The 22,496-nt window shown below is 46.1% G+C and overlaps 1 protein-coding gene and 1 long non-coding RNA gene across 6 annotated transcripts in view; one reads left to right on the top strand and one right to left on the bottom strand.

Annotated features, from left to right (window-relative positions):
- LOC138447793 (tetraspanin-1-like) overlaps nucleotides 1-22,496 on the bottom strand; it is an 861,729-nt gene that overhangs the window by 257,051 nt on the left and 582,182 nt on the right. For both annotated transcript variants that reach the window (XM_069604145.1, XM_069604146.1), the window contains one exon: nucleotides 9,391-9,498. In XM_069604145.1, the coding sequence (XP_069460246.1) occupies nucleotides 9,391-9,498 (108 nt within the window). The remainder of the gene's footprint in view (nucleotides 1-9,390; nucleotides 9,499-22,496) is intronic.
- LOC138447794 (uncharacterized) overlaps nucleotides 1-22,496 on the top strand; it is a 223,888-nt gene that overhangs the window by 77,289 nt on the left and 124,103 nt on the right. The gene's annotated exons all lie outside the window — the stretch shown is intronic.

Raw genomic sequence — 22,496 nt, 5'->3', positions numbered from 1 at the left:
GAGTACCTCTGAGGAGGTGCAGTCGAAAATTTGACTTTTTAGAAACCTCAGAGATGTGGGCGGAGAAGGAAAGGGTGGAGTCAAAGATGACCCCAAGGTTCAAAGCCTCGCAGGTGGGGGTAGGAGGAGGGCCAAGGGAGGCCGGCCAGAGAGTGAGGGGAAAGGATGGTGAAGGTGTGCCGATGAGGAGGATCTCCATCTTGCTGGCATTCAGACAAACATCATTGGCAGCACACCAATCTTGAATGGCAGTTAGGCAATCAGAGATGAGAGAGGGAGAGGAGCTGGCAGAGGGCAGCCTGAAAATGAGTTGAGTGTCGTCAGAGTAGCACTGGAAATTTGAGCAGAAAATGGCAATGCAGTGGGCAAGAGTTGCCAGGTATTGGTTGAAAAGCCAGGGCGAGAATTTAGATCCGTGGGGAACACCACAGGTAGAGAGGAAGATAGATGAAAGGAAGGACCCAATTTGGACCTGGGAGGGTCGATCTGAGAGGAAAGAGGTCAGCCAAGCCAGAGCCTGATCAGTGATACCCAGGTTTTCACGGAGACGGTTGAGCAGGATGGTATGGTTGACCGCGTCGAAGGCAGAAGAGAGATCGAGGAGGATGAGGACAGAGGGAATGTTAGAGTCAAGGTTGGTGAGCAGATCTTCACAGATGTTTAGAAGAGCAGTTTTCGTGCTTCTGGCAGCTCTGAAGCCAGACTGGTGGTCATGGAGACAGCCAACAGCTGAGAGATGGCCAACTTTTCCAGGAGTTTGCCAAGATAGGGAGTAATGGAAATTGGGCGATAGCTGGACAAGAAGGATCAGCTGTGGGTTTCTTGAGAAGAGAATGCACAAAGGAGTGCTTCAGAGGGGAGGGGAAGGATCCAGAGGCAAAGGAGTGGTTGCAAAAATCAGTAAGGGCTGGAGCAAGGGTTTCAATGTGGTCCTTGATGATTTTAGAGGAACAGGGATGAACCTGTTTTGAAGAGGCTTTCATAGATCGGACTTGTCTAGCAACCTCGTCAGGGGTGAAAAGAGGAAAGGACGAGAAGGATGGTGGGAGGGTTGCTAAAGGAGGGTCAGCAAGCACATATGGAGAGGGAAGAGGAGTAGTGTGGGTGGAGAGGGTGGACAGGATGTCCTGGGTTTTAGAAATGAACTGAGAGGAATGAAGTGAGAGGCAAGGGCATTGCAAAGAGCGTGGGAGGCAACAGAAGGGGTAGAGACTGCAGCAGGGTTGGCCAGCTCCTTGCAGATTTTAAAGAGTTTGGCCGAGTTGTTAGATGCCGCAGAGACACGAGCTTGAATATGGACTCTCTTCTTGGTGAGGACAGAGAATCGGTATTGCCTTTGTAGCAGGCGACAGGCCAGTTTGTCAGAGGATGAACAGGAAGTCCTCTCAGCTGCCCTACACTTACGTTTAAGTGTAGTTAGGTCAGAGTCATACCAGGAATTGCACTTGGCTTTGGACTTCAAACGGATCCTCATGACAGGGGCAAGAGCATCAAGCGTATCAGAAATTGAAGAGTAGAGAGATACAGGGCTGTATCAGGATGAGAGACAGCCAAAGGTGGAGGGGGGAGAGAAAGTGGCGGCAAAAGCCTCAACTGACACACGCTTCATGGGCCGGATGTCCGAGAAGGTAGGTGGCAGTGTTGTGGTAGGGTTGGCTTGGGGGGAAGAGAGGGAGAGATGAGATGAGAGGAGGGAGTGATCGCTCCAGGAGAGAGGAGTGGTCAGAGGGATGGAGAGGGGGAGGTCAGAGGAGATCAAGACATCGAGTGTGTGCCTTGCAGAGTGAATCGGGCCAGAGGGGAGGATGGACAGGGAGAGGAAGTCGCAGAGGTCACAGAACAGTACATAGGAGGAGCAATGTCTAAATGTATATTTAGGTCACAGAGGAGGAGGAGTTCAGTGGTAGAGGCCAGGAGGGAGGAGAAGAGGTCTGCCCACTCAGAGAGAAATGAGATTTGACCAGGAGGCCGGTAGATGGTAACCGCAGTAAGAGAATGGGTAGGCGAGAGAGAAAGCCTACAGACAAAGCATTCAAAAGAGAAGTAGGTCTGAGTGGGAATAATAGAGCCAGGAATCCACTCAGGAAAGATCAGGGCTACCGCCACACCCCCCACCGGACCGGGAGGATCTGGGTAGCCATCAGGGAGGAGAGTGTCAAAGATCGTAACAGAGCTGGCCGTGAACCATGTCTAAGTAAGACCAAGGACATCAAGGTCTAGTTCTTCAAGGAGGAGGCAGATGTCAGAGGAGTGTTTGACGGCAGAGCGAGAGTTGAGAGTGGCAATATGAAGATAGTTGCCAGCCTTAAAGACCTTTCGGGCAGGGGTACAGATCAGAGGTACGCCCTGCGGAGGAGAAAGAGCCCTTGGAGGGGCAGAGCAGGAGGAGGAGAGAGAGGGCAAGGTAGCCAAGGGGGGAGAGGAGGGGACAGCAGGAGATGAGAGGAAATTGATGAGGCGAGGGAAGCGCCTATCAAAGAGGAGGAGATTGGCCTGAGGGCCTTGGACCATGACAGTGCCATTTAGGTAGACATTAATGATGACTTTAGAGGACTCGAAGAAAGCCATGAGAACTTTCCAGTGAGTGCCACCATTAATGGGAGAGGAGGAGATAGGGCAGAGCACAGAGACCATATGAGGAGTCCATAGATCTGGCGAAGGAACGACAAAGAGGATGTCAGTAAGCGTCTGTCTGGTGGAAGCATTGGCGTAGGTGTCGGCGATAGGAAGACCAGGATTAGAGGCCAAGATATCCTTTTTCATCCCAGACTTAGTGAGAAGGGAAGGATAGTCAATGGAGAAGCAGTTGGAGAAGATAGGAAAAACAGAAAGCGCCATTGGGGTGAAAGTAAGGAGAGGATGGAGATACTGTGGGGGGGTAAAGCAGGTAGGTGTAAGACAAAAGAGAGTGGTGAGGTCACTGGGCTGGCAAGTTACAGAGAAGAAACAGTATACAAGCAAAATACAGAGAATTTTGCAATGGGCAGCAAGATTTGACTTTTTAGCACAAAGCAAAAACAGCAAGATTTGACTTTTTAGAGCAAAGCAAAAACAGTAAGATTTGACCTTTTAGCACAAAGCAAAAACAGCAAGATTTGACTTTTTAGCACAAAGCAAAAACAGCAAGATTTGACCTTTTAGCGCAAAGCAAAAACAGCAAGATTTGACCTTTTAGCGCAAAGCAAAAACAGCAAGATTTGACCTTTTAGCACAAAGCAAAAACAGCAAGATTTGACTTCTAAGCGCAAAGCGAAAACAGCAAGATTTGACTTTTTAGCGCAAAGCAAAAACAGCAAGATTTGACCTTTTAGCACAAAGCAAAAACAGCAAGATTTGACCTTTTAGCACAAAGCAAAAACAGCAAGATTTGACTTTTTAGCACAAAGCAAAAACAGCAGGATTTGACTTTTTCAATCTTGGAATCGGATGTTAGCAAAGGGCTTTAGGAAGCACTGCACAGCAGGATGACATCATGGGAGCAACAAGCAGAAAGAACATTGATAGTCAAAGGCAGTAGATGTGAGTCCATAAGGAGGGAACTAACCCATAGTTCTGGAGGTGGCAAAGTCAAGGCAGTCCGGATGTCTTAGAGGAGTGAGGTGGCAGCATCATTGTGGTTACGGTGCAGGGAGGACCCCAATTAGCGTTCCGGAAGCGGACAGGGAGCAGACAGGGGCCTTGGAAGTGGGCCTTTGCTGAGAAGGCCGGCTGAAGCCTGTCGGTCCCTGATTGGATGGAAGAAAACACTCAGCAACCAATGGGAGTGCAGCACAGGGAGAGGTGATTAAGCACAGCCTGCCTACACAACAAAGAAAACCACGGCGGCCATTTTGGAAGGGCTAAAAACAGTCAAATAAGCAGCAATAGTAGGAAAAAACGAGTGCTTTCAAAATAGCAACGCAGCTCCAGGTATTAAAAAGCTCAAAAAATGGCTGCACGATGAAAATGCCAAATAAAACAGTCCTTTCCAACAATATTATGCAAATTTCCTCTATTTTTCTTTTTCTTCTTTTTTTTCAAATTTCGATTTTTCAGGTTCAATAATTCCCCAGGAGGTGCAGTAATGCACATAGTAATCCCTGTTTCAGGAAGAAAAAGGGGCTCCCCTTTTTTAATCCTTCTCCCTCAGGATTCACCTGTAAGAAAGCCTCTGCAAGTGCTGCATCATTTTGCTGGGTGAAGGCTAGATTGGGAAGGACGTTAGGTTCTTTTTCCTTCTACCTACCTCAGTGATGGGTGGTTCATCAGCCTCTCCAAAGCCTAACCTATCCCTTTCAGTTTCTTCTGGTTCACTTTCTTCCTTAATATGGGTAAATGGAGCATTCTCAACAATTCCCTGTAAATGTTTGTCCCCACGATGTATTTCAAATGGAGTTTTGCCATGGTTCTGTAAGAGAACCTTTATATCTCCCTTGAAGTTGGGATCTATGATGCCTGCTAGAACGTCCAGACCAAACTTCCAGGCTAGGCCAGATTTTAGGGGGAAATCTTATATAATAACCCTCAGGGTGTATTAGGACTAAGACTGTGGTGTGGAAATCATCCCTCTTTTCCCTGGAGGGATAGTAGCTTCTCTGCTGCTACAAATATCAAAGCCTATGGATTATTTCATTGCAGTAGAGTGATCTAAGGCTCTGTGACTACGCTTCTGGTATTTTAGGGCGCCCCTACTTGTCTCAATTGAGTTGCATCCCACTCCTGACACCACACACAAGGAAGGCACGGTATCAAACAGTGAAGACAGGCACAAGTGATCACAGTTCAAGGGTGTTTACTGAACTTCAATGGGTTGGTTAAACGCCTATCTAAACTTAAATCTAAGGATGGGAGCAAGCTACAACCATCAAATAATAATAATGTAGTCCTAGTCAAGTCTCTATCAAAATAAAAGGGCAAATACTAACCTATTGCCAGTCCTTCCTTCTAAATACAAAATGGTGTGGGACAATAATGTATGCATAAAGGAAAAGTATTCAAGAAATTATATGTCAGGATAGTTGAGCAGGTGGCTTCCCTTCCCCACGTTTTCAGCAGCGGCAAGGCGGCACGTTTGAGCTTCGCACACACTATGGCTTCTCTGCCACGAGGATTCAGTTCAACGTATAGGTATTAGGGCTTTTTGCCAAAGCCTCCTTTCTAACAACAGACTCTTACTGCAGAGGGCCTGTTGTAACAAACAAGCACCAAGTTCCTTTCTAATCAGGATTTTCACATGCACAAGTTCTCACTTCCAGTATTCATCATGGGACTCCCTGTTTCAGGCTGGGACCCCTTTTTACCACAATGTTCACAACTGGTATCCCTCGTTTGGGACTTGGACCATGGATCTTCCTCGTTCGGGCTCAGATCTGTTTATCACAATATTCACATTTGGTCTCCCTCGTTCAGGCAGGGACCTTGTAATCTTACTTTCTATGTATTACTCTTGAAATTAAAAATCGAAGCCTTTGGAATGTGTGATGGGCTTTGCTTATAACTGCTGCTTTCGATTTACTTCACAAAATGTTCTTACTTTCGTTTCTGCTACTTCTTGGCTGGATACCTTTAAAGAGACCTTCTATTGAGCACCCACGCGTCACCGGACCACTCTGTCACTTGTATTGTATCTTTCTTCTGTAATTGTTGAAACACCCATTAGTAATTAAGCTTCCCTTGTGTCTTTGATCACACACGTTTCAATCTTCCTTCTTGCGCTCTTTTCACAATGTTGCCACTTGTAACTTTGACTTCAACACAGACTGGTCTTGTATCGGTCTTCCCAACTCACTGGCTGTGTTTATCTCCCAGATGCTGCTTTGATCTCGGAGCCAAGGACGGTATCACAGAGGCTACTGATCCTCAGTCAAGAGTGCAGGAGGGCCCCGGGTATCTCTGACACACAATACAGGCTTCTTCAGTTTGGTTTCCAGACCTTATGCTTTCTAATTTGAAGGGTTCTGGAAAGTAACGTTTTCTGTCCGAAAGGGTCAAGGGTATCTCCCTCCTTGCGTACCCTTTTTGGTTTGTCGTCTTTCTTCCCTCGCTCAGCTGCCATCAGAAAAGTATTGTTCCTTTGTGTGCTTTGCCGTGCACATTGTGTGCTCTCGTGCGCCGCATTCTATCATGTAGGAAAGTTTAATGGAAGTCAGATGTGATTGTTTACCAGTAATTGCCTGACCTTGCCTGACCATAGTATTAGGACATGTCAGGTACAAAATTCGGGTGTGAGTCTGTTTTCTCCCATAGCGGGCTGTTCGTGTGAAAATGTTCATGTTGGAAAAGGGGGATTTGGGGGTAGAGTTTCAAAATATCCTATTGGGTAGGATTGGGTATAGGTGCTACTAGGAAGGGGACACTGCCTCTCGCCATCCGGTGTTCCACTCCCCGAAGACCTCTCACCCAGGGGATCCTCCCGCACTGGTCCACCCCCAGGGGCTGGATCCAAAGGCGATGGCCATGCTCTGGCTACCTGAAAGAGATACCCGGGAACTAGCGGGTTAGACACCTTCTGATTTCTCTCATAGGTCCTTGTACGTCTTATGGGAGAAAGTATATGGTTGGAAAACGAGGTTTCTCACACATGATAAACCCCATCATCTGTAAGAAATTGTAATCAATGCCACTTCCCTATAAGTTGTTTGAAATCAGAGATGGTTTTCCTCACAAATTCTTGATTAATGTTGCTGTAACAGCAGGGTTGCTGCAAATGCCTTTCTGCTATTTGAATATAGTTGCTCTTATTAAGCACCACTTTATCAGCCTCTTTTATGATCAAATCATCAGCTGCGAAGATTCTTGATCGCTACCTTTTCCACATGATTCAAACTGTAACCAAATGTATTTGCCCTTTTCGGTTTTCTGCCTATATGTTTATGTAAATCATTCATTACAGCTTGGTAAAATATGTCAATTAGACAACTTTGTTGTGCAGGTTGCATACATTTGTATTTAGGATTGAGATTGGTATCAATCATGACCGTGCTTTCAATCTGTAAATCATCCAAAATCGTATACATTATTGGTTATCGCCACTGCAGTATTCTGCACATCCCTGATTGTAAGTGTGCTTAATTCTGCGTTCTGACTGAATTGTGTAAAGGTTTTCTAATGGATTTGTACGTATCAATCTGGATATTAATATAGTCACACTCCTTTGTTGGTGCAAAAGACAAACCTCTATTAAGGATACTTACTTCTGTTTTATTGAGAGTCCTTGATAGGTTGAGGACCAAATTGACGTCACCCCTTAACGTTGCATTGTCCGGTTGGTTTCTGATCTGGTCGTTATCAAGGTCCTGTTTCCTGATTGATTTGTTAAGTGTTCTATCCTCTTGCTTACCCCTTGAATGGGTCCTGTTGCTATAATATCTGTATGTATGGGGGTTTGAAAATGTACTTGTTTGGTAAGTGTACGATTGCCCTTGCGATACCGTCTTATTTGGTCTAAAAAACTTTTTTGGCAATGCCACTGTTCTGGTTACTAACATTAACTAATTGGCCGACGCCATCACTTTCAGCATCCGAGCTGGCTGGTGATGAACCAGGTGTGCTACTTCTAGATGTGGCGCCCAACCGTTCGTCATATTACGGTTGGAAGGTATCCCGATAGTTTTGGCAGGTGCTGGACAGTGGTGTGGGTTTGGAATCCTAAGTAGACAACATAGGTACATGATACAAGTATTGTGTGTTCAGGAATGGAACTGGGCATGGACAAGTGTCAATAGGTAAATCGATATTGCGCCATTTTGAATGAATTGTAGTATTCTTTAAAAAACATATCTTTTTCTATCTCCTGTTATTGTCTCTTAAAACCATTTACTATTTTGTCTCTTTAGATTATGCTAATAAAAAAGACTCTGGATGATTAATAGGGCACAAAGTCTAAACAGCTGTGATTATGACTGTATGCCTGTATTGATTTCGTGCTTGCAGAAGCTAAGTAATATTGTTAAAAATTGTACGTGTAGGGATATTGAACAACTTTTAAAAATACTGCCTTAATAAACATTTTGTTATTTTCTGTTGCAATAATTATAAAAGTTTCTTTTTTGAACCGCAGCACATAGAATTGGATTTTATAAATATTTGACACTGGTTGCTTTATAGTGTTACAACCACCGGACTACTGTTGCAGCATACGTGATTACTCGGAAGTAATCAAGTATGAATATTGAATTTATCGACTCCAATTACAATTTGATGTTAGGAAAGCGCAGAGCCCCGTTACCAAACAGTTAAATCAGTTACAAAACGATATAATCAACTTCTCCAATACGGCGGTCATTTCAATTGAAGCATGCAGAAAGACATAGGTCGCCTTGAGCATTAAATATTAGGGGAAAAACATCAAAAGAAAAAATGTGTTTTACAACAATGAAATTCCATAAGAGCAGGTAAATATTTGGTCTCATTCCTCTCGTTATAAGGTGTATAGTCCACAGAGGTGTCTGAGCCAACAAAAAAGGTATCATCGGACCATTCAAGTAGAACATCCGTTTAACATTATCCTCAAACATCCACATGGAAAGTTACAATCACCCTCTTAAATCTTCAGGTTGTACTGCTTGCTTATCACTTCTCAACCTAGCTATCCATCCAAAGTCAGCATCAAATCTGGATGCTACAAGTTCACTATGAATTTAGAACCCAATGACGTCTTCTGTCTCCCAAATGACACTTCACCACATTCTGACCAACAGCAGCACAGTTACACACTTGTTTATCTGTTCATTTGTTTTGCCTTTTTTCCCCTTTTAACTGACTTACAATGTAGGAAATGGTTTTTTGGAGGAAATATTACTAAAAAATGAAAAAAATAAGATAGGTCTTGGAAGTTGTATGCGGTACGCAGCATGTAGTCACACGCTTGAATCCCCACTGTACAAACGCTTTTCACCCTTATGACGTGAACAAACTGAGTATTATTATGTTGTGTTGTGTAATCATAGCAACTTAGTACTTATAAGCTAGGTGAATCTGGCATCACATGCTAAATAAAAACATGAGATCATTATTTTCAGCAAATGAGACTGGAAACAAATGTATTCCTTTCTTGACTAGATTCTCCTGTGCAAAGGAATGCTATTTGCTTTCTTGATTACACAGTCAATTGTGAGGTGAAATATCATGACAGCATGAGAGTTTGAGCACTAGTTTTCTTCACTAAGCAGATAACTTTTTGTCAAGGTAATTGCTTCCGAAATTAAATTCCTGCTCCTATTGTACAATTGCAATTTTGAGTCTTTTCCTTCTATGATTTTCCGTTAAAGACATTTTAAAGCTCTGACTAAACAAATCATGAATCATAAATATGACTGAAGCATATTAAGCATAAAGTGTGAGCTTAGTTCACTGTTCAACAATAACCTTTTCATTTTCCTGTTCTCAAAGAATATCTCTAAAGCAACTCACCTTCTCCATGAAAGTGTTCCATCCTTCAGATGCCATGTTGTTTTTGTTGACACTCACATATTGTTCTTTTAATGAGGCCATGGCTTTGTCTTTGAGAATGCTTTCCGCCTTAAGGAGGAATAAAAAAACCTATTTTTTTTATTTGATTTGGCTGAATTTAATCAACCTTTCAAAAATTCATTTAAAACAGATCATGATACAAAAACATTCATGAAACTTATGTTAAAAAATAATTATAACACATCTTCTTTTCTAGTCATCTCATTCGTTGTCATCAAACTAATATAACAGATTTAGCAGAAGTTAGTTAATGAAACAGAAAAGCCAAAAACGTCACGCTTGTTTACATATCTTAAGCAGAACAAATCAATTAAGCAATCAGAAAAATTATTAGCATACAATGTCACTCTGATCTTTTTTCCTCTTCCCCCAAATTTAGGCTGTGCAAAAAGTTGATAGCTGCAATTTGTATTTCCATGTTACATCCCAGTAATACCGCCCAACATTCAATTTGTGATAAGTTCCCCAAGTATTCACAATGTCTTGTGAAGAACATTTCTTGTTTAGACCTAAGCATGATACATTTGGTGATCAAATGAGTGACAGTTTTGGGAATAATATCAACTTTACAAAAACGACAAGATTTTTGGTCTATACTTACAAGACGTTGTCTTGCTTTTATGTCGTTTGTGATCCACAAATTGAAACATAGTCGTAGTATGCCAATACAATATTTTGGTGAAGGACAACGTATCAAATATGGTGGTAAGATGCCTGCCCTTTTCGGGGGAAAACGTAGTGTGTCACCGTCACAAAAGGTTAGACACTGCTCACAGGTGTTGATCCAATCCATTTGATTTATCTTGAATTTTGCCTTATCAGGATTGGTCAACAACAGATCAATCAATATGTCAGCTTTGGCTAAGATATAGTAGACTTTGTCTAACCAATTGGTTACAAAGGTATATTTGGCAGTGAACAAATGGTGTGATAGTTTTTTTAACAGTACATCCTCCTTTGTTGACAGCAGGTATTTCCTGAATAAGGCGCACAGGCGCCAGCTGTAATCGGCATGGAGAGAAAGCAACCTAAGCTCATATCTCAGCCATGCAATTGGTGTACACTGAGGCAAATGGAGCACAGATTGCCAGAATTTGGCTTCCCATTGATTAAATTTAAATGGGGACTCAGTTTGCATTGTCTCTAAACCGTATAACAATATTGGAACGATTTGTTTGGTCCAGAAGTGCCACACCGGCAAGATCGGAAATTTGCCAAATTTGTGTATGATGATACGTGCTTGAGATATGGCTGATATTAACTTGGTCTCTACCCGTTCCAGCTGTCCTTGCCCTTTCCACTTATCCTCGAAAATCATTCCCAGGTAGCAATACTTTGGTACTACCTGGATTGGAATAGAGCCAATAGTCCAAACAAACGAAAGAGGCCCTAGATATCTGTGTGAGTATTGTACAATTTGTGTTTTAGAAGAGTTAATTGATAGTTCATTTAGCTTTACATACTCTAAAAATGCATCAAGTAAGCGTTGTAGGCCAACTTGAGTTCTTGAGATGAGGACCAAATCGTCAGCGTACATGAGCGCTTGTATTTGGACATTGTTTGTCTTGGGCGAATCTGAAATGATTTTTGACAAGGATTCTTTGACATCATGAATATAGTAGTTGAAAACAGCAGAGGCCAGTGAACACCATTGCTTTAATCCTCGATAGGTGGGAATGTTTTCTGTTAATAGCCCATCCACAGTGATTCTAATACTGACTGATGTTTCATGGTGTAATGAGAAGATGATATCATATAGAGTGGAAGGGCAATTGTCTCTTAATAGCTTTTCCAGTAAGAGACGGCGACTAACAGAGTCGAATGCTGCGTTTAATTCAATAAACCCAACAAAAAGACCTGCTGCTTGCTTTCCTGACATTGTGCTCTAAACCTATTTGGAAATTAAGAGCTCTATGAATTGGAAGCAATTTTGGTTTCCTTGCATTGCCAAAGAGTTCATCTTTGAGAATGATTAGTTCTGCATATGCTATACTATTTTAGTAGGTTTTCTAACGCACTTCCGTCAACACAAAGTGACTCCACACCGCCAAATTACGTTATTGATGAACAAAGGCCCCACAATGGCCTTTAAGCCCCACCTCAATTTCATACGCGAGTTCGCCGGCATTTAGGAATGGCAATGTGCTCTCAACACAAGCAGTGTTCCAGTTCGCATGGTGGAGAACATTTTGGTTGCATGCTGAACATGTGTGCTGTTCCGCAGCCCCCTGGTAGATGAAAGGAATGTCTGTCTGCTTAGTGGCTCTATTAAAGAAAAACTGCATGCCTGTGTCGCATAGAGTGCTTGAATTGCCTTTTTATGGAAGAAATGCTCAGTAGGTTCACAGTTTCTTCCCGTCCCTCTGAGAGTTAGGTTTTTCGCTCTCTTCCACCGCCAGATCTTCTAGGGAATGTGTACCTACGTGACAACCAGAATGACACTGGCCAGTATTGTGCAATACAAGTAAAGGCCAAGAAAAGGTGGTACTAATTTCAGAGATAGCCGTGTAGAGGGGTCAGTGACTGAGTCCCTCCCAACTTCCACACCCCCCTTTGGGTCAGCACTGGCTCTGTTTAAAACCCTGATAGGCCTCCCACCACAGGCTGAGAGGTGACCCCATTACATGGGTTGACCACTGTAATAAGTTGTTATAGTGCTATATTTGGATTGCCCTGGGTTGGGGTGAAATATGCATATCTGTTTACAGGAAGGTCTACCCTTAGACTTCAGTCTAAACCATAGGCGCTATGGATATCATAGGCATTTTCACATGGGGATGTTCAATTTGGTGGGTCTGCCAGATCGGTCAGTGCCTGGAAGATTGGACACTGCTCTCTGATCGTGTCCAATAGTGTTCTGCGCGAGTTAGAGTCTAGGAGTGGCTTCTGCACTGTGTCTCCATTATCTAGCAACCTCTGCATTGGGGCCTGAATTATCCTGTGCTGGCAGCACATGTCACTGATGACTTCAATAACTCCCAGACGCTTTTCTATTTGTTAGTGGTTCTTTCTCACCATCTCTTTCTAGCGCCTAGATCACTTCGGGCTATAGTTTTGCACTTTATAAATACTTGTGTACAGGCGCGTTATAAATGACACATCTTATCATATCATTGACATTACATTACATTAAATTTAAGGATAGTGGAAGGGTTTATATTTTTAAGAAGGTCAGAATCACAGCTTTTATTCTGGTCCTTGTGTGGGTACTAAAATGGGATTCCATCTCTCAACCTCCAGTGGGCTCCCTTCACCCTTAACCTGGCTTCCTTAACGCGAGCTAGCGATTGGTAATACCTAATGTCTGAATCTGGCTATAGGTGATGGCCTGAAGGCAAAACGGACTTACCTGCTGGGCTCTTTCCGAGGTTCTGCTAGGGGTACCCTGACCTTACACCCTCAGGTTTCAATAGGAAATTATGACTTTCTAGTGTCCCTAACAGACACACGTGCTGGTACTCTCACACAAATGCTCCCTCGCCCTCCTATTCCTGCAGCTTCATCCTCTACTCTCTCACATGCACCCTTCTCTGCCTTCTTTCACATCCTCCGTATTGCTCTCCCCCTTCTGTCCCTCGGATGTCCGCACTCTCTTCACCTCGCTACACACCCCCCTCCTCACACTTCTAGACACACTTCTCACATCTATGCACACCCTTCTCCGCTTCCATTTCCACCTCTATACACACTCCTCTCCTCTCTGCACCAAATACTCTATCTATGCCTTTATGCCCCACACTTACTACACTCCTTCCGCCTATCTCTTACAACTACAGCTCCCTTTCTGCTTGACTCCACCCTCACCACTACTTCCACGACTGCCTTGCAATCTTTCAGCACCCTCTTTCATACTCTCTCTAACTCCCCTGCACATCGCCCCTCTCTAATTTCACTCTTCTTTCACACTGTTCTCCTCACACTATGCTACATACAACTGGTACCCCTCTCTCTCACAACAAATACCTCACCTGTACTGTACATCAATTCCGCCAGCTCTTCTTCAGCACTCCACTTCATTGTCTGTTTCCCGCCTGGTCTCCTAGTCCACCAGCTCAAATCCTTACTTTACCCCGTCAACCCATAGTCAGTCTGTAATCCACTGTCCTTTTATACTTTTCTCTTCCTGGTTCTATCCTCTCATTCCCTTACATTTGTTGCAGTGCTCACCTGACTCTAAGGGCCAATCTGTGGCCATATTTTCCACAGGAGTTGGGTTACACAGCTACACAGTTTTAAAAACCCTTATTAGCCGTGCCCCTTTTATATCTACATTTTCAGGATTGCAGCCAGGTGGTCAGGCTGCTCGTTTTTCTTGTGATTTTCTTCATATGCTTGTGAGGTTTGCTTCCAATTCAGATTTGGGGAGGGTTTCTATTTCTCTCTCTTGCTACCGCAAGACAAATCCAAGTCCATTCCATTTTTGTTCTCAATTCCATTCTCCTGGTTCTGGTCTTGGTTTTCTTGGTTTAACCCACGTGCATTCTGGGAGCTGCTGTTCTAAAAAATAGAAGAGAGAAATCTGGCCAGAAAAAGTACTGGGAGGCATTGTGTGATGGAGAGTGGTACCCACATGATCATTTAAGTCACGTGAGGGGGTTTCAGGGCACGCAAGCCTCCCCAATTCTCCCTCTTTGCCTCTGTGACAGAGCTGCTCTGGCTTTAGCCTCGGTTGGTCTGGAAGTGTCCCGGTACCCCTTGACATGATCGAGTCCCGGACCATATTACACATATCACTCACTTTACAATGCAAACTCTCCCCTCTCACCACTCCCTCATTGAAAGAATTGTTTGAAGATTTGACGAGATGCCACTCCTATACCTTAGCATGGTTTGGTAGACTAGAAAGTCTGAAAAATGATCATGCTAGTATAGCACAGTAGCGCTTGGGTCAGCCTAAAAAATTAAGTGATGTCACATGAACATTAACACAGCCGACACAAGTTTCAACCTCAAGGGACTTTCCTAAGGTTGATAATTAAAAAATAGTTCACACAACGTAGTAAATCGAAAAGAGACAGAAATGGTGTGTTGAGTAACAATAAATTATGTAAGCATCTCAGGGTACAATCATTATGAAGCATCATCATTAAGGCCATATGGCACCACAATACTAAGCTATTTGGGAAAAATGCAATCACAAGAATCAAATAGAAATATCACCAGGGAAAAGCAAGGTAAAAAAAGGGGCGGGCAGGGAGAAAAACACAAAAAAACGCTAGCACCAATATTTAGACTGTTCTCAAGTGATGAGCAGAAGTAAAAATCCAAATTCCCAGTAAATTATTTTACCCAGAATGGTGGTATACTTCATCACAATTGTGGGTAACGGGAGGGGGCAGCAGCACTTAGCCTGTTCTGAACGTAAGCTTGTACCATACAATAATCTTGAGGAAGCATGAAAATGAATGAGGGCCGGTGCCTAATGATATACAAAGATCTATTAAATAAACGGAAAAATAATACAAATATATATAATAACATGCTGATCATGGAAGATGTTCAGGATTAGTGGAGGAAATATAATAAAGTGTTCAAGACAAAGTTACCTGCTTGAGTAGGAGTTGTACGCATATCTCTTTTCATACATCTGAACGACAAGCTTAGGATTCACATTTTGTTCCTTGCGCTCTCAAGAGAAATCTATGAATAAACGCCAATGGCATAAATAATGATGTTGTGTCACAATTTTATTAATATGACAACTGGAGTAGTGTTTGCATTGGAAAAAATCAGAAGAGGGGTGTCCTTACCAAATCAAGTTGCTGCTTAATTAGGGACCTGTGCGTGGTCATACCTTGTGTTCTTTCATGGAGATTTATAATTTTGTGTCCAATGAAACTTGTGCAGAGAGCCAAAAAAGAAAAGTGACTAAGGGGATGCCAAGGGCATTTAAAGATATTAGGCAATAATGGTTGAAAAAACGGTCCAATAATATTGGTGGACGTGTTCATCCAAGCAGTGATCAGCAAAAGTGGCGGGCTTCATTTTGTAATTGTGTTTATATTGACATGATGACATCATACGTGATGATGTGTGATGTCACACAGCTTTACTCGAAAATATTTTACGGTTACTAAGAACATTAAAATGTATCTTTGTACACAAACATATAAGCCAGTGTATCATTTTGAGGAGTGGCATGTGTGCATTATTCCTGACGTAATGTTCTGTCGGTCTACATCACAAATTAATTAATGTAAGAGTGAAGTGTAAGGAAGGCATGGTATCAATAGTAAGACTGACCACAGTTCAAGGGTGTTTATTGAACTTCAAAAAGGGTTTGAACAATGCCTATCTAATCCTAAATCTACAGATGGGAGCAAGCTACAACCATCAAATAATAACGCAGTCCTGGTGTTGTCTTGTCAAAATAAAATGGCCTATACTAATTAACCTATTGCCAGTCCTTACCTATAAATACAAATCGTGTCAGACACAATGTTATATAAAAGAAAGAAGTGTTCAAGAAATTATACGTCAGGATGCTCAGGCCGTTGGTCTCACTTGCCCACGTTTTCAACATGGGATAAGGTGGTTTACTCGAGCTTAGCACAGTCTCTGTCTACTCTAGCACGAGGGTGCAGTTCAAACATTAGCATCAGAGCCTTTTTGTGCCCAAGTCTCTTTGTCTTCCAAAGTCTCTTCTTGCAGAGGGCCTGATGAGACGAACAAGCAAAAAGTGATTTCTCTCTTAGACTTTCACACGTACGCACTTTCTCAGGTGATTCACTATTCACCTCGGATCCCCCTCACCCGAGCTCAGATGCCCTTTAATACAAACTTCAAAGGATTTTTATGGGTCTACTTTCTCTGGTGATTCACTATTCACACCGGATCTCCCACAGCCGGGCTCAGATCCGTTTGAACATAATGTTAACTCAGTCTCCCTCTGCCGGGCTCGGACCAATTTAATTCACTTTAACACAAACTGGCTTTATCCCAAAAGCTTTGCTGTACCATTGTGTCAAAAGTTTCGTAGTTACCAGCCTTGAGAAAAACCCTTGAGGTCGAAACATGTGTTGGCTGTGTTAAGGTTCATGTGACTTTGTTCTTTTGTTAAATAATTTGGAACACCAAATAAATATTTTCTTTCAAACCTGTCAAACAACCTCTATATAACAGACAATATTGAAACAATGGCACTTCATTTTTTATGCTGGCTCAAGCGTGATTGTGCTATACGAGCCCGATGACTGTCATTTCATATTTCGTGGTGTACCGGCATCGCCACCCCCCATTACATCACACAAAGCTTGGTCAGCCACAATAGTAACTGCAGTAATAAGCTCAATAGTTAATGTGTGATAGTGCTCATGGTCGTGATTTAAGTATTCTAATTAATCTTTTGCCACGCCTCATATATTCTCCAAGCGTTACCTATCTAATTATCTCCATTTGTGATAAAGGTTTCAGACAGGATATTCCATTTCATTTGGTCTCATAAATGGGCTAGGGGTTCTAAGAAAATCTGTGTGCAATTGGGACCATGATGCCAGACATCTGGAGATACATCCTACTCACACAAATACCTGGTATGATTGACTTGTACGCAGGAAAACATCAAAAGAAAAGTTGGATAGATATTGAAAAGGCTGGTGAGCCTAAGCCCTTTGATACACTCATATGGCTTCACCAAAGGTGAGAGGAAAGACTTTGCTTTCCAGTGAGATTGCTAAACATACACTACACTGATGGGGATTTATTTTTAATATAAAGATAAACACAGAAAAATGTGTTGTAAAGTGCTCAATGGTTAGCAGCATACACCCATGGAGGGGTTACCCAAGAAGGAGAACCAGTGTTACAGGTAAGTAACTTTTTCTATGATGATTCTTCCAAAAGATTTACAGGCCGATTCATGGAATTAATGTGCGCCGAAAAAACGGCGCACGCGTGCGAAAACGTGCGATTCGCAGAGAAATAGCGAAAATCGCAGTGCAAGTGCGATTATCGCACAGAAAACATCGCACATCTATTCATGGAAGTCCGTGCACGCGCAAAATGTGGGATGTGCGCTGAAAAAGTGCGCGGCGCATGCTGGCGCACGCTGGCGCACAGGTCATCGAACGCCGTGCGATAAGGCCACAGCGAATTCGCACATAGCGCGGCGCACATAACAAAAGTAGGCGTAACACGGGGCGTCACACGCAGAATGGGGAACAACTCGTGAAAATGTGGGCGTCACGGGGGAAGTACAGGAGGCAAGTGCGCAGAACGCCCACACGCTCGCCTACAACACGTATTCATGGAATCGAATAGGGAAAAAGCGCGCACGGCCAAAGACGCGCACAGGCCCATACATGTCCGCCACACGAAAGCAGGCGGTAGCGTCCCTGCGCAGGAAAAAATGTGCGCCAAAGTTCTACACACGCGAGAAGTTCCACACGCGATCGGGCCTGGGGGAGCGTGTGCGTGTATTTCAGAGGTGCACGAGAAGTTTCACATGCGTTCGGGCCTGGGGGAGCGTGTGCGTGTATTTCAGAGGTGCGCGAGAAGTTTCACACGCGATCGGGCCTGGGGGAGCGTGTGCGTGTATTTCAGAGGTGCGCGAGAAGTTTCACACGCGATCGGGCCTGGGGGAGCGTGTGCGTGTATTTCAGAGGAGCGCGAGAAGTTTCACACGCGATCGGGCCTGGGGGAGCGTGTGTGTCTATTTCAGATGTGCGCGAGAAGTTCCTCACACGCGATTGGCCTGGGCGCGTGTATTTCAGGGGTGCGCGAGAAGTTCCACACGCAATTGGCCTGGGTGCATGTATTTCAGAGGTGCGCGAGAAGTTCCACACGCGATTGGCCTGGGCGCGTGTATTTCAGAGGTGCGCGAGAAGTTTCACACGCGATTGGCCTGGGTGCGTGTATATCAGGGGCTCGCGGGTGTTTTCACATGCGATCGGGCCTGGGGGAGCGGGGTACGTGTATTTCAGGGGCTCGCGGGTGTTTTTACACGCGATCGGGCCTGGGGGAGCAGGGTACGTGTATTTCAGGGGCTCGCGGGTGTTTTTACACGCGATCGGGCCTGGGGGAGCGGGGTACGTGTATTTCAGGGGCTCGCGGGTGTTTTTACACACGATCGGTCCTGGGGAGCGGGGTACGTGTATTTCAGGGGCTCGCGGGTGTTTTTACACGCGATCGCGCCTGGGGGAGCAGGGTACCACTCACCGTCTGCCTTGCGTGTAGAAGAACGCGTAGCCAACACCCACCCGCTGTGAAGTAATATCGTGTGAACCCCAACGCCTGCAAAACACACGCACCGCACCCCACGAAAAGCAACGCCCGTGCGCGATACGTCACAGACACGCATACGCGCTAAGGGCCTTTGGTCCAATGGAATCGCGTATGCGTGCTGACGCGCTTACGCGCTAAGGGCCTTTCCTCGATTCACACGCTGACGTGCAGAATTTTCACGTGCCAAATCACTCCGTATCAAGCTGGCCACGCGTAAGCACACGGAAGACCATGCTCCTGCCCAAAAGGCCAAATTACTGCCCCCAAGAGCCCCGAGCAGCCTCCCACGAGCCATCTGCTGCTGCCTGCCTGCCTGCTGCCACCGTGCCCTGCCATTTGGTGCCTGCACATCAGCCATCTGCAGGGGTCCAGTTGCTGTGTCCACCCCTGCTGGAACAGAACACTCCCGACTGGGATACCATCGCTCCACAGCCCAGCCCCAGGACCCAGTTGCCCACCCACGCCTGCCTCGGAGGTCGCCATGTCGGGGCAAACACCATCCAAGACCACTGGCGACCCCCAGCCAGAGGGGCAGAGGGCCACCAGCTTCAGTCAGAAGGAAGTTGGTGTACTGGTGGAGCTTGTCCAGGGGCATTATGATGCCCTCTTCGGATCACCACGCGCCGACAAGGAAGGACGGGACAGGATCTGGGACGACTTTGTGGTTGCCATCAACGCGGAGGGGGTGGCAACCCGCAACATCAAGCAAGTCAAGAAGCGCTGGGAGGACTTCAGGTCCAGGACCCTCATAAAGGCCCGGCGCCTCGTGGAGGGGGCCCGGGGCAGCATGAGTACCATCCAGCTGAGGGTCCTGGAACGCGTACGCCCAGCGCTCCATGCCCAGATCCTTGAGAGGCAGACGCGTCTGGAGTCGAGCGGTAAGTGGCCAAGCATTGCTGTGTGAGACAGGGCATGTTGCAGCGTGCTGGTTGTCTGATACTTGCCTGTATGTGTGACATAGGCCATGTACGGGTGTGTGTGTGCAGGGACACCATGGTCATGCATGTGAGACCAGTAATGTGTGAAGCACACGGTTGGTGTATATGTTTAAATGTAACATGGGGAGCCCTATGCGGAATGGACACATGAGAGCATGCCAGTCTCTGTTCCTGGACATGGGTGTGGGTGAGGGATGGGTGCTGATGCCATGTACATGTATGGTGTCCATGTCTGTGTTTCTGACCTGCGTGTCTGTGACTTGTGGATGCCATGGATGCATGACACATGTCTGTGACAATGTTCAGATTCACTGATGCAGCCTAGTTATCCTTGCATCCACTGTGTCTGGGGTGTACGAGTCCAGATGGATGAAAGTACGTTGAAGTGTGTGCATGTGATAGGCATGACCCATGATGCATGTGAGTCCAAAAACAACATTGTATGCTTCAAGAGTCCCTTGGAGATGTTTGCTTATGTCCATAGCATGCGCCATGCCTGTTACTGCATGTGTTTTGCCTGCACTGGCCCATGTGTTGTGGAGGGACATGATGGAAGTGATCTTTGACAGTGCCACTCATCTGCTATTGCTTTCTGTCTAGGGGACCATTGTACAGTACCCTGATGCTTGTGTTCTATGTCTCCCTCTACACAGCGCACAGTGAAGAAGAGGGCGGAGACGGCGCTGTGGAGCTAAGCGGCGGGGATGCCCCCACGGCTGCAGCGGAAGTGGTGGGTGAGCCCCCACAGGGGCTTGCAACGGCGGAAGACGGTGTGGAGCCATCCAGGTTGGTGGTTCCAACTGAGGAGGAGGAGGCCGCTACTGAGCCGCACATGTGGCCTGGTGGGGGCATCCCTGCTGGTGCAAGTGGTGCAGTCCAGAGGCAGGAGGCAGCACAGGTCGCCGTGGAGGTGCCTGTGCATGTCACTGTCCCTGACACTGTGACTGCACCACCATGCACCAGCAGGGATGCCCCATCCGAGGCCCGTCCGCAGGTAGGGGGGATGTCCATGTCATCTGACTCCCCTCCACCTGCGGACGAGGGGACCCCTGTCCGTATGGAGAAGGTCCTGATTGGTGTCGCGTTGCGCACGGCTGTCATTCGTGATGTGGTGCGTGCTTCCCGGGGGGAGCACGCACGTCATCACGAAGAGCACCGTGCCAACGTGGCCCAGTTGGGAGCGGTCATGGTCGGGGGTCTAGTACATGTGTCGGGCACTCTGGTGACCCTCTCCTCCTCTGTTGAAGCTATGCGCCAGTCGTACTCCATGCCGTCTTCCGGCCCAAATGCCACCAGGCCCCCCTGTGGACCTGCCCCGACCAATGCAGCCACCTCGGTGGGGATCCCATCCCTGCCACAGTCGGGAGTCGGAGGTCCAGCAGGGGTGGACACACCAGCAACTGGACCCCAGCAGATGGAGGATGTGACGGCATCATCGGGCAGGGCACGTGCACGACGGCGTCGGTGGTTTCCATCAGCCTGGATGCCGTCGTGCTGGCACAGGCAGTTGCGTCGGAGGCAGCGGCAGGCTCGACGTGGGAGGCATCATGGCTCGGGGCCATCAACATCAGGGGTGCAGGCATCGGCCGGAGGGCAGGAGAACCCTGGAATGGGAGTGGCTTCCGTGTGGGAGCGGTTGGGCCAGCAGGTAGGTGCGGAGCGGCAGCGGGCAGAGGAGGAACGGCTCACAATGGTCAGGGCGGAGAACTCCATGCGGAGGGCGCTGAGGCGGGCTGAGTGCCTCGAGGGTCTTCGCAGGGAGTTGGAGCTGGACACTGCATTATCCCTCCGGGACCTCGGGGCCAGGGAACATGCCCGCCTCCCAGCCATTGAACAGGAGCTCGATGATACCCTGGCCCATGACAACAACCAGTGAGCCGTCGGACTAGCCCGCTGCCCTTGTAAATAGTTATGTAGTTTATTTTGGACCTTTTGGACAATGGGCCACATTTTTGTATATAGTTTTATTTTATTAGGTAGTATTTTTATGTAGGTATCATTTCTTCAGTTGGGATCATGGACCCTGGTTTGTTTATCTGTATATAGTTGACTGTTGGATTTTTATATTTTTTTTTGGGATTTACCCATGGAGCAATGGTTTTCGGTTTTGTTTTTACCTTGGATTTACTTTCTTGAACTGTGACTTTGGACACCTTTCCTTTGGACTATGATTTGTCGTTTTTCATTATTTTACGGACATGCTGCTTTTGGTTTTTGATTCCCATTGTCATTTGTTTATTTTTAATTCCATTTATGCTGTTTTTAATACATTTTTTTCATCAAACTTCAATGTGTAGTATCATCTCATTGGTATCATGCATATCATGATATGGGTTTTGAGATTCACTGACACCCACTGGGTGTATGTGAGGGCCATGTGTTCATTTCAAAACTTGCTATTGGGGTTCTATCATGTCATTGTCATTTCTAAGTGGGTGGATGCAATACTCGAGTGGGTGTTTTGCATTTGGAGGCTGACCATAAGGGCCAGGGATCTAGATTGTGATGACATGTTGGCTGGGGGACATGAGTGGGGGCCTGCTGGCAGGTGCCCCGCAATGCTGGGGGGTGGGGGTGCAGGGGGACATGAGTGGGACATGAGTGGGGGCCTGCTGGCAGGTGCCCCGCAATGCTGGGGGGTGGAGGTGCAGGGGGACATGAGTGGGACATGAGTGGGGGCCTGCTGGCAGGTGCCCCGCAATGCTGGGGGTTGGGGGTGCAGGGGGACATGAGTGGGACATGAGTGGGGGCCTGCTGGCAGGTGCCCCGCAATGCTGGGGGGTGTGGGTGCAGGGGGACATGAGTGGGACATGAGTGGGGGCCTGCTGGCAGGTGCCCCGCAATGCTGGGGGGTGGGGGTGCAGGGGGACATGAGTGGGACATGAG

This window comes from Ambystoma mexicanum, chromosome 3q (assembly GCF_040938575.1).
Source record: "Ambystoma mexicanum isolate Mex_15411 chromosome 3q, UKY_AmexF1_1, whole genome shotgun sequence".
Taxonomy (NCBI): domain Eukaryota; kingdom Metazoa; phylum Chordata; class Amphibia; order Caudata; family Ambystomatidae; genus Ambystoma; species Ambystoma mexicanum.
The sequence above is the reverse complement of the archived record's forward strand: the minus strand, read 5'-3'. Positions and strand labels throughout refer to the sequence as shown.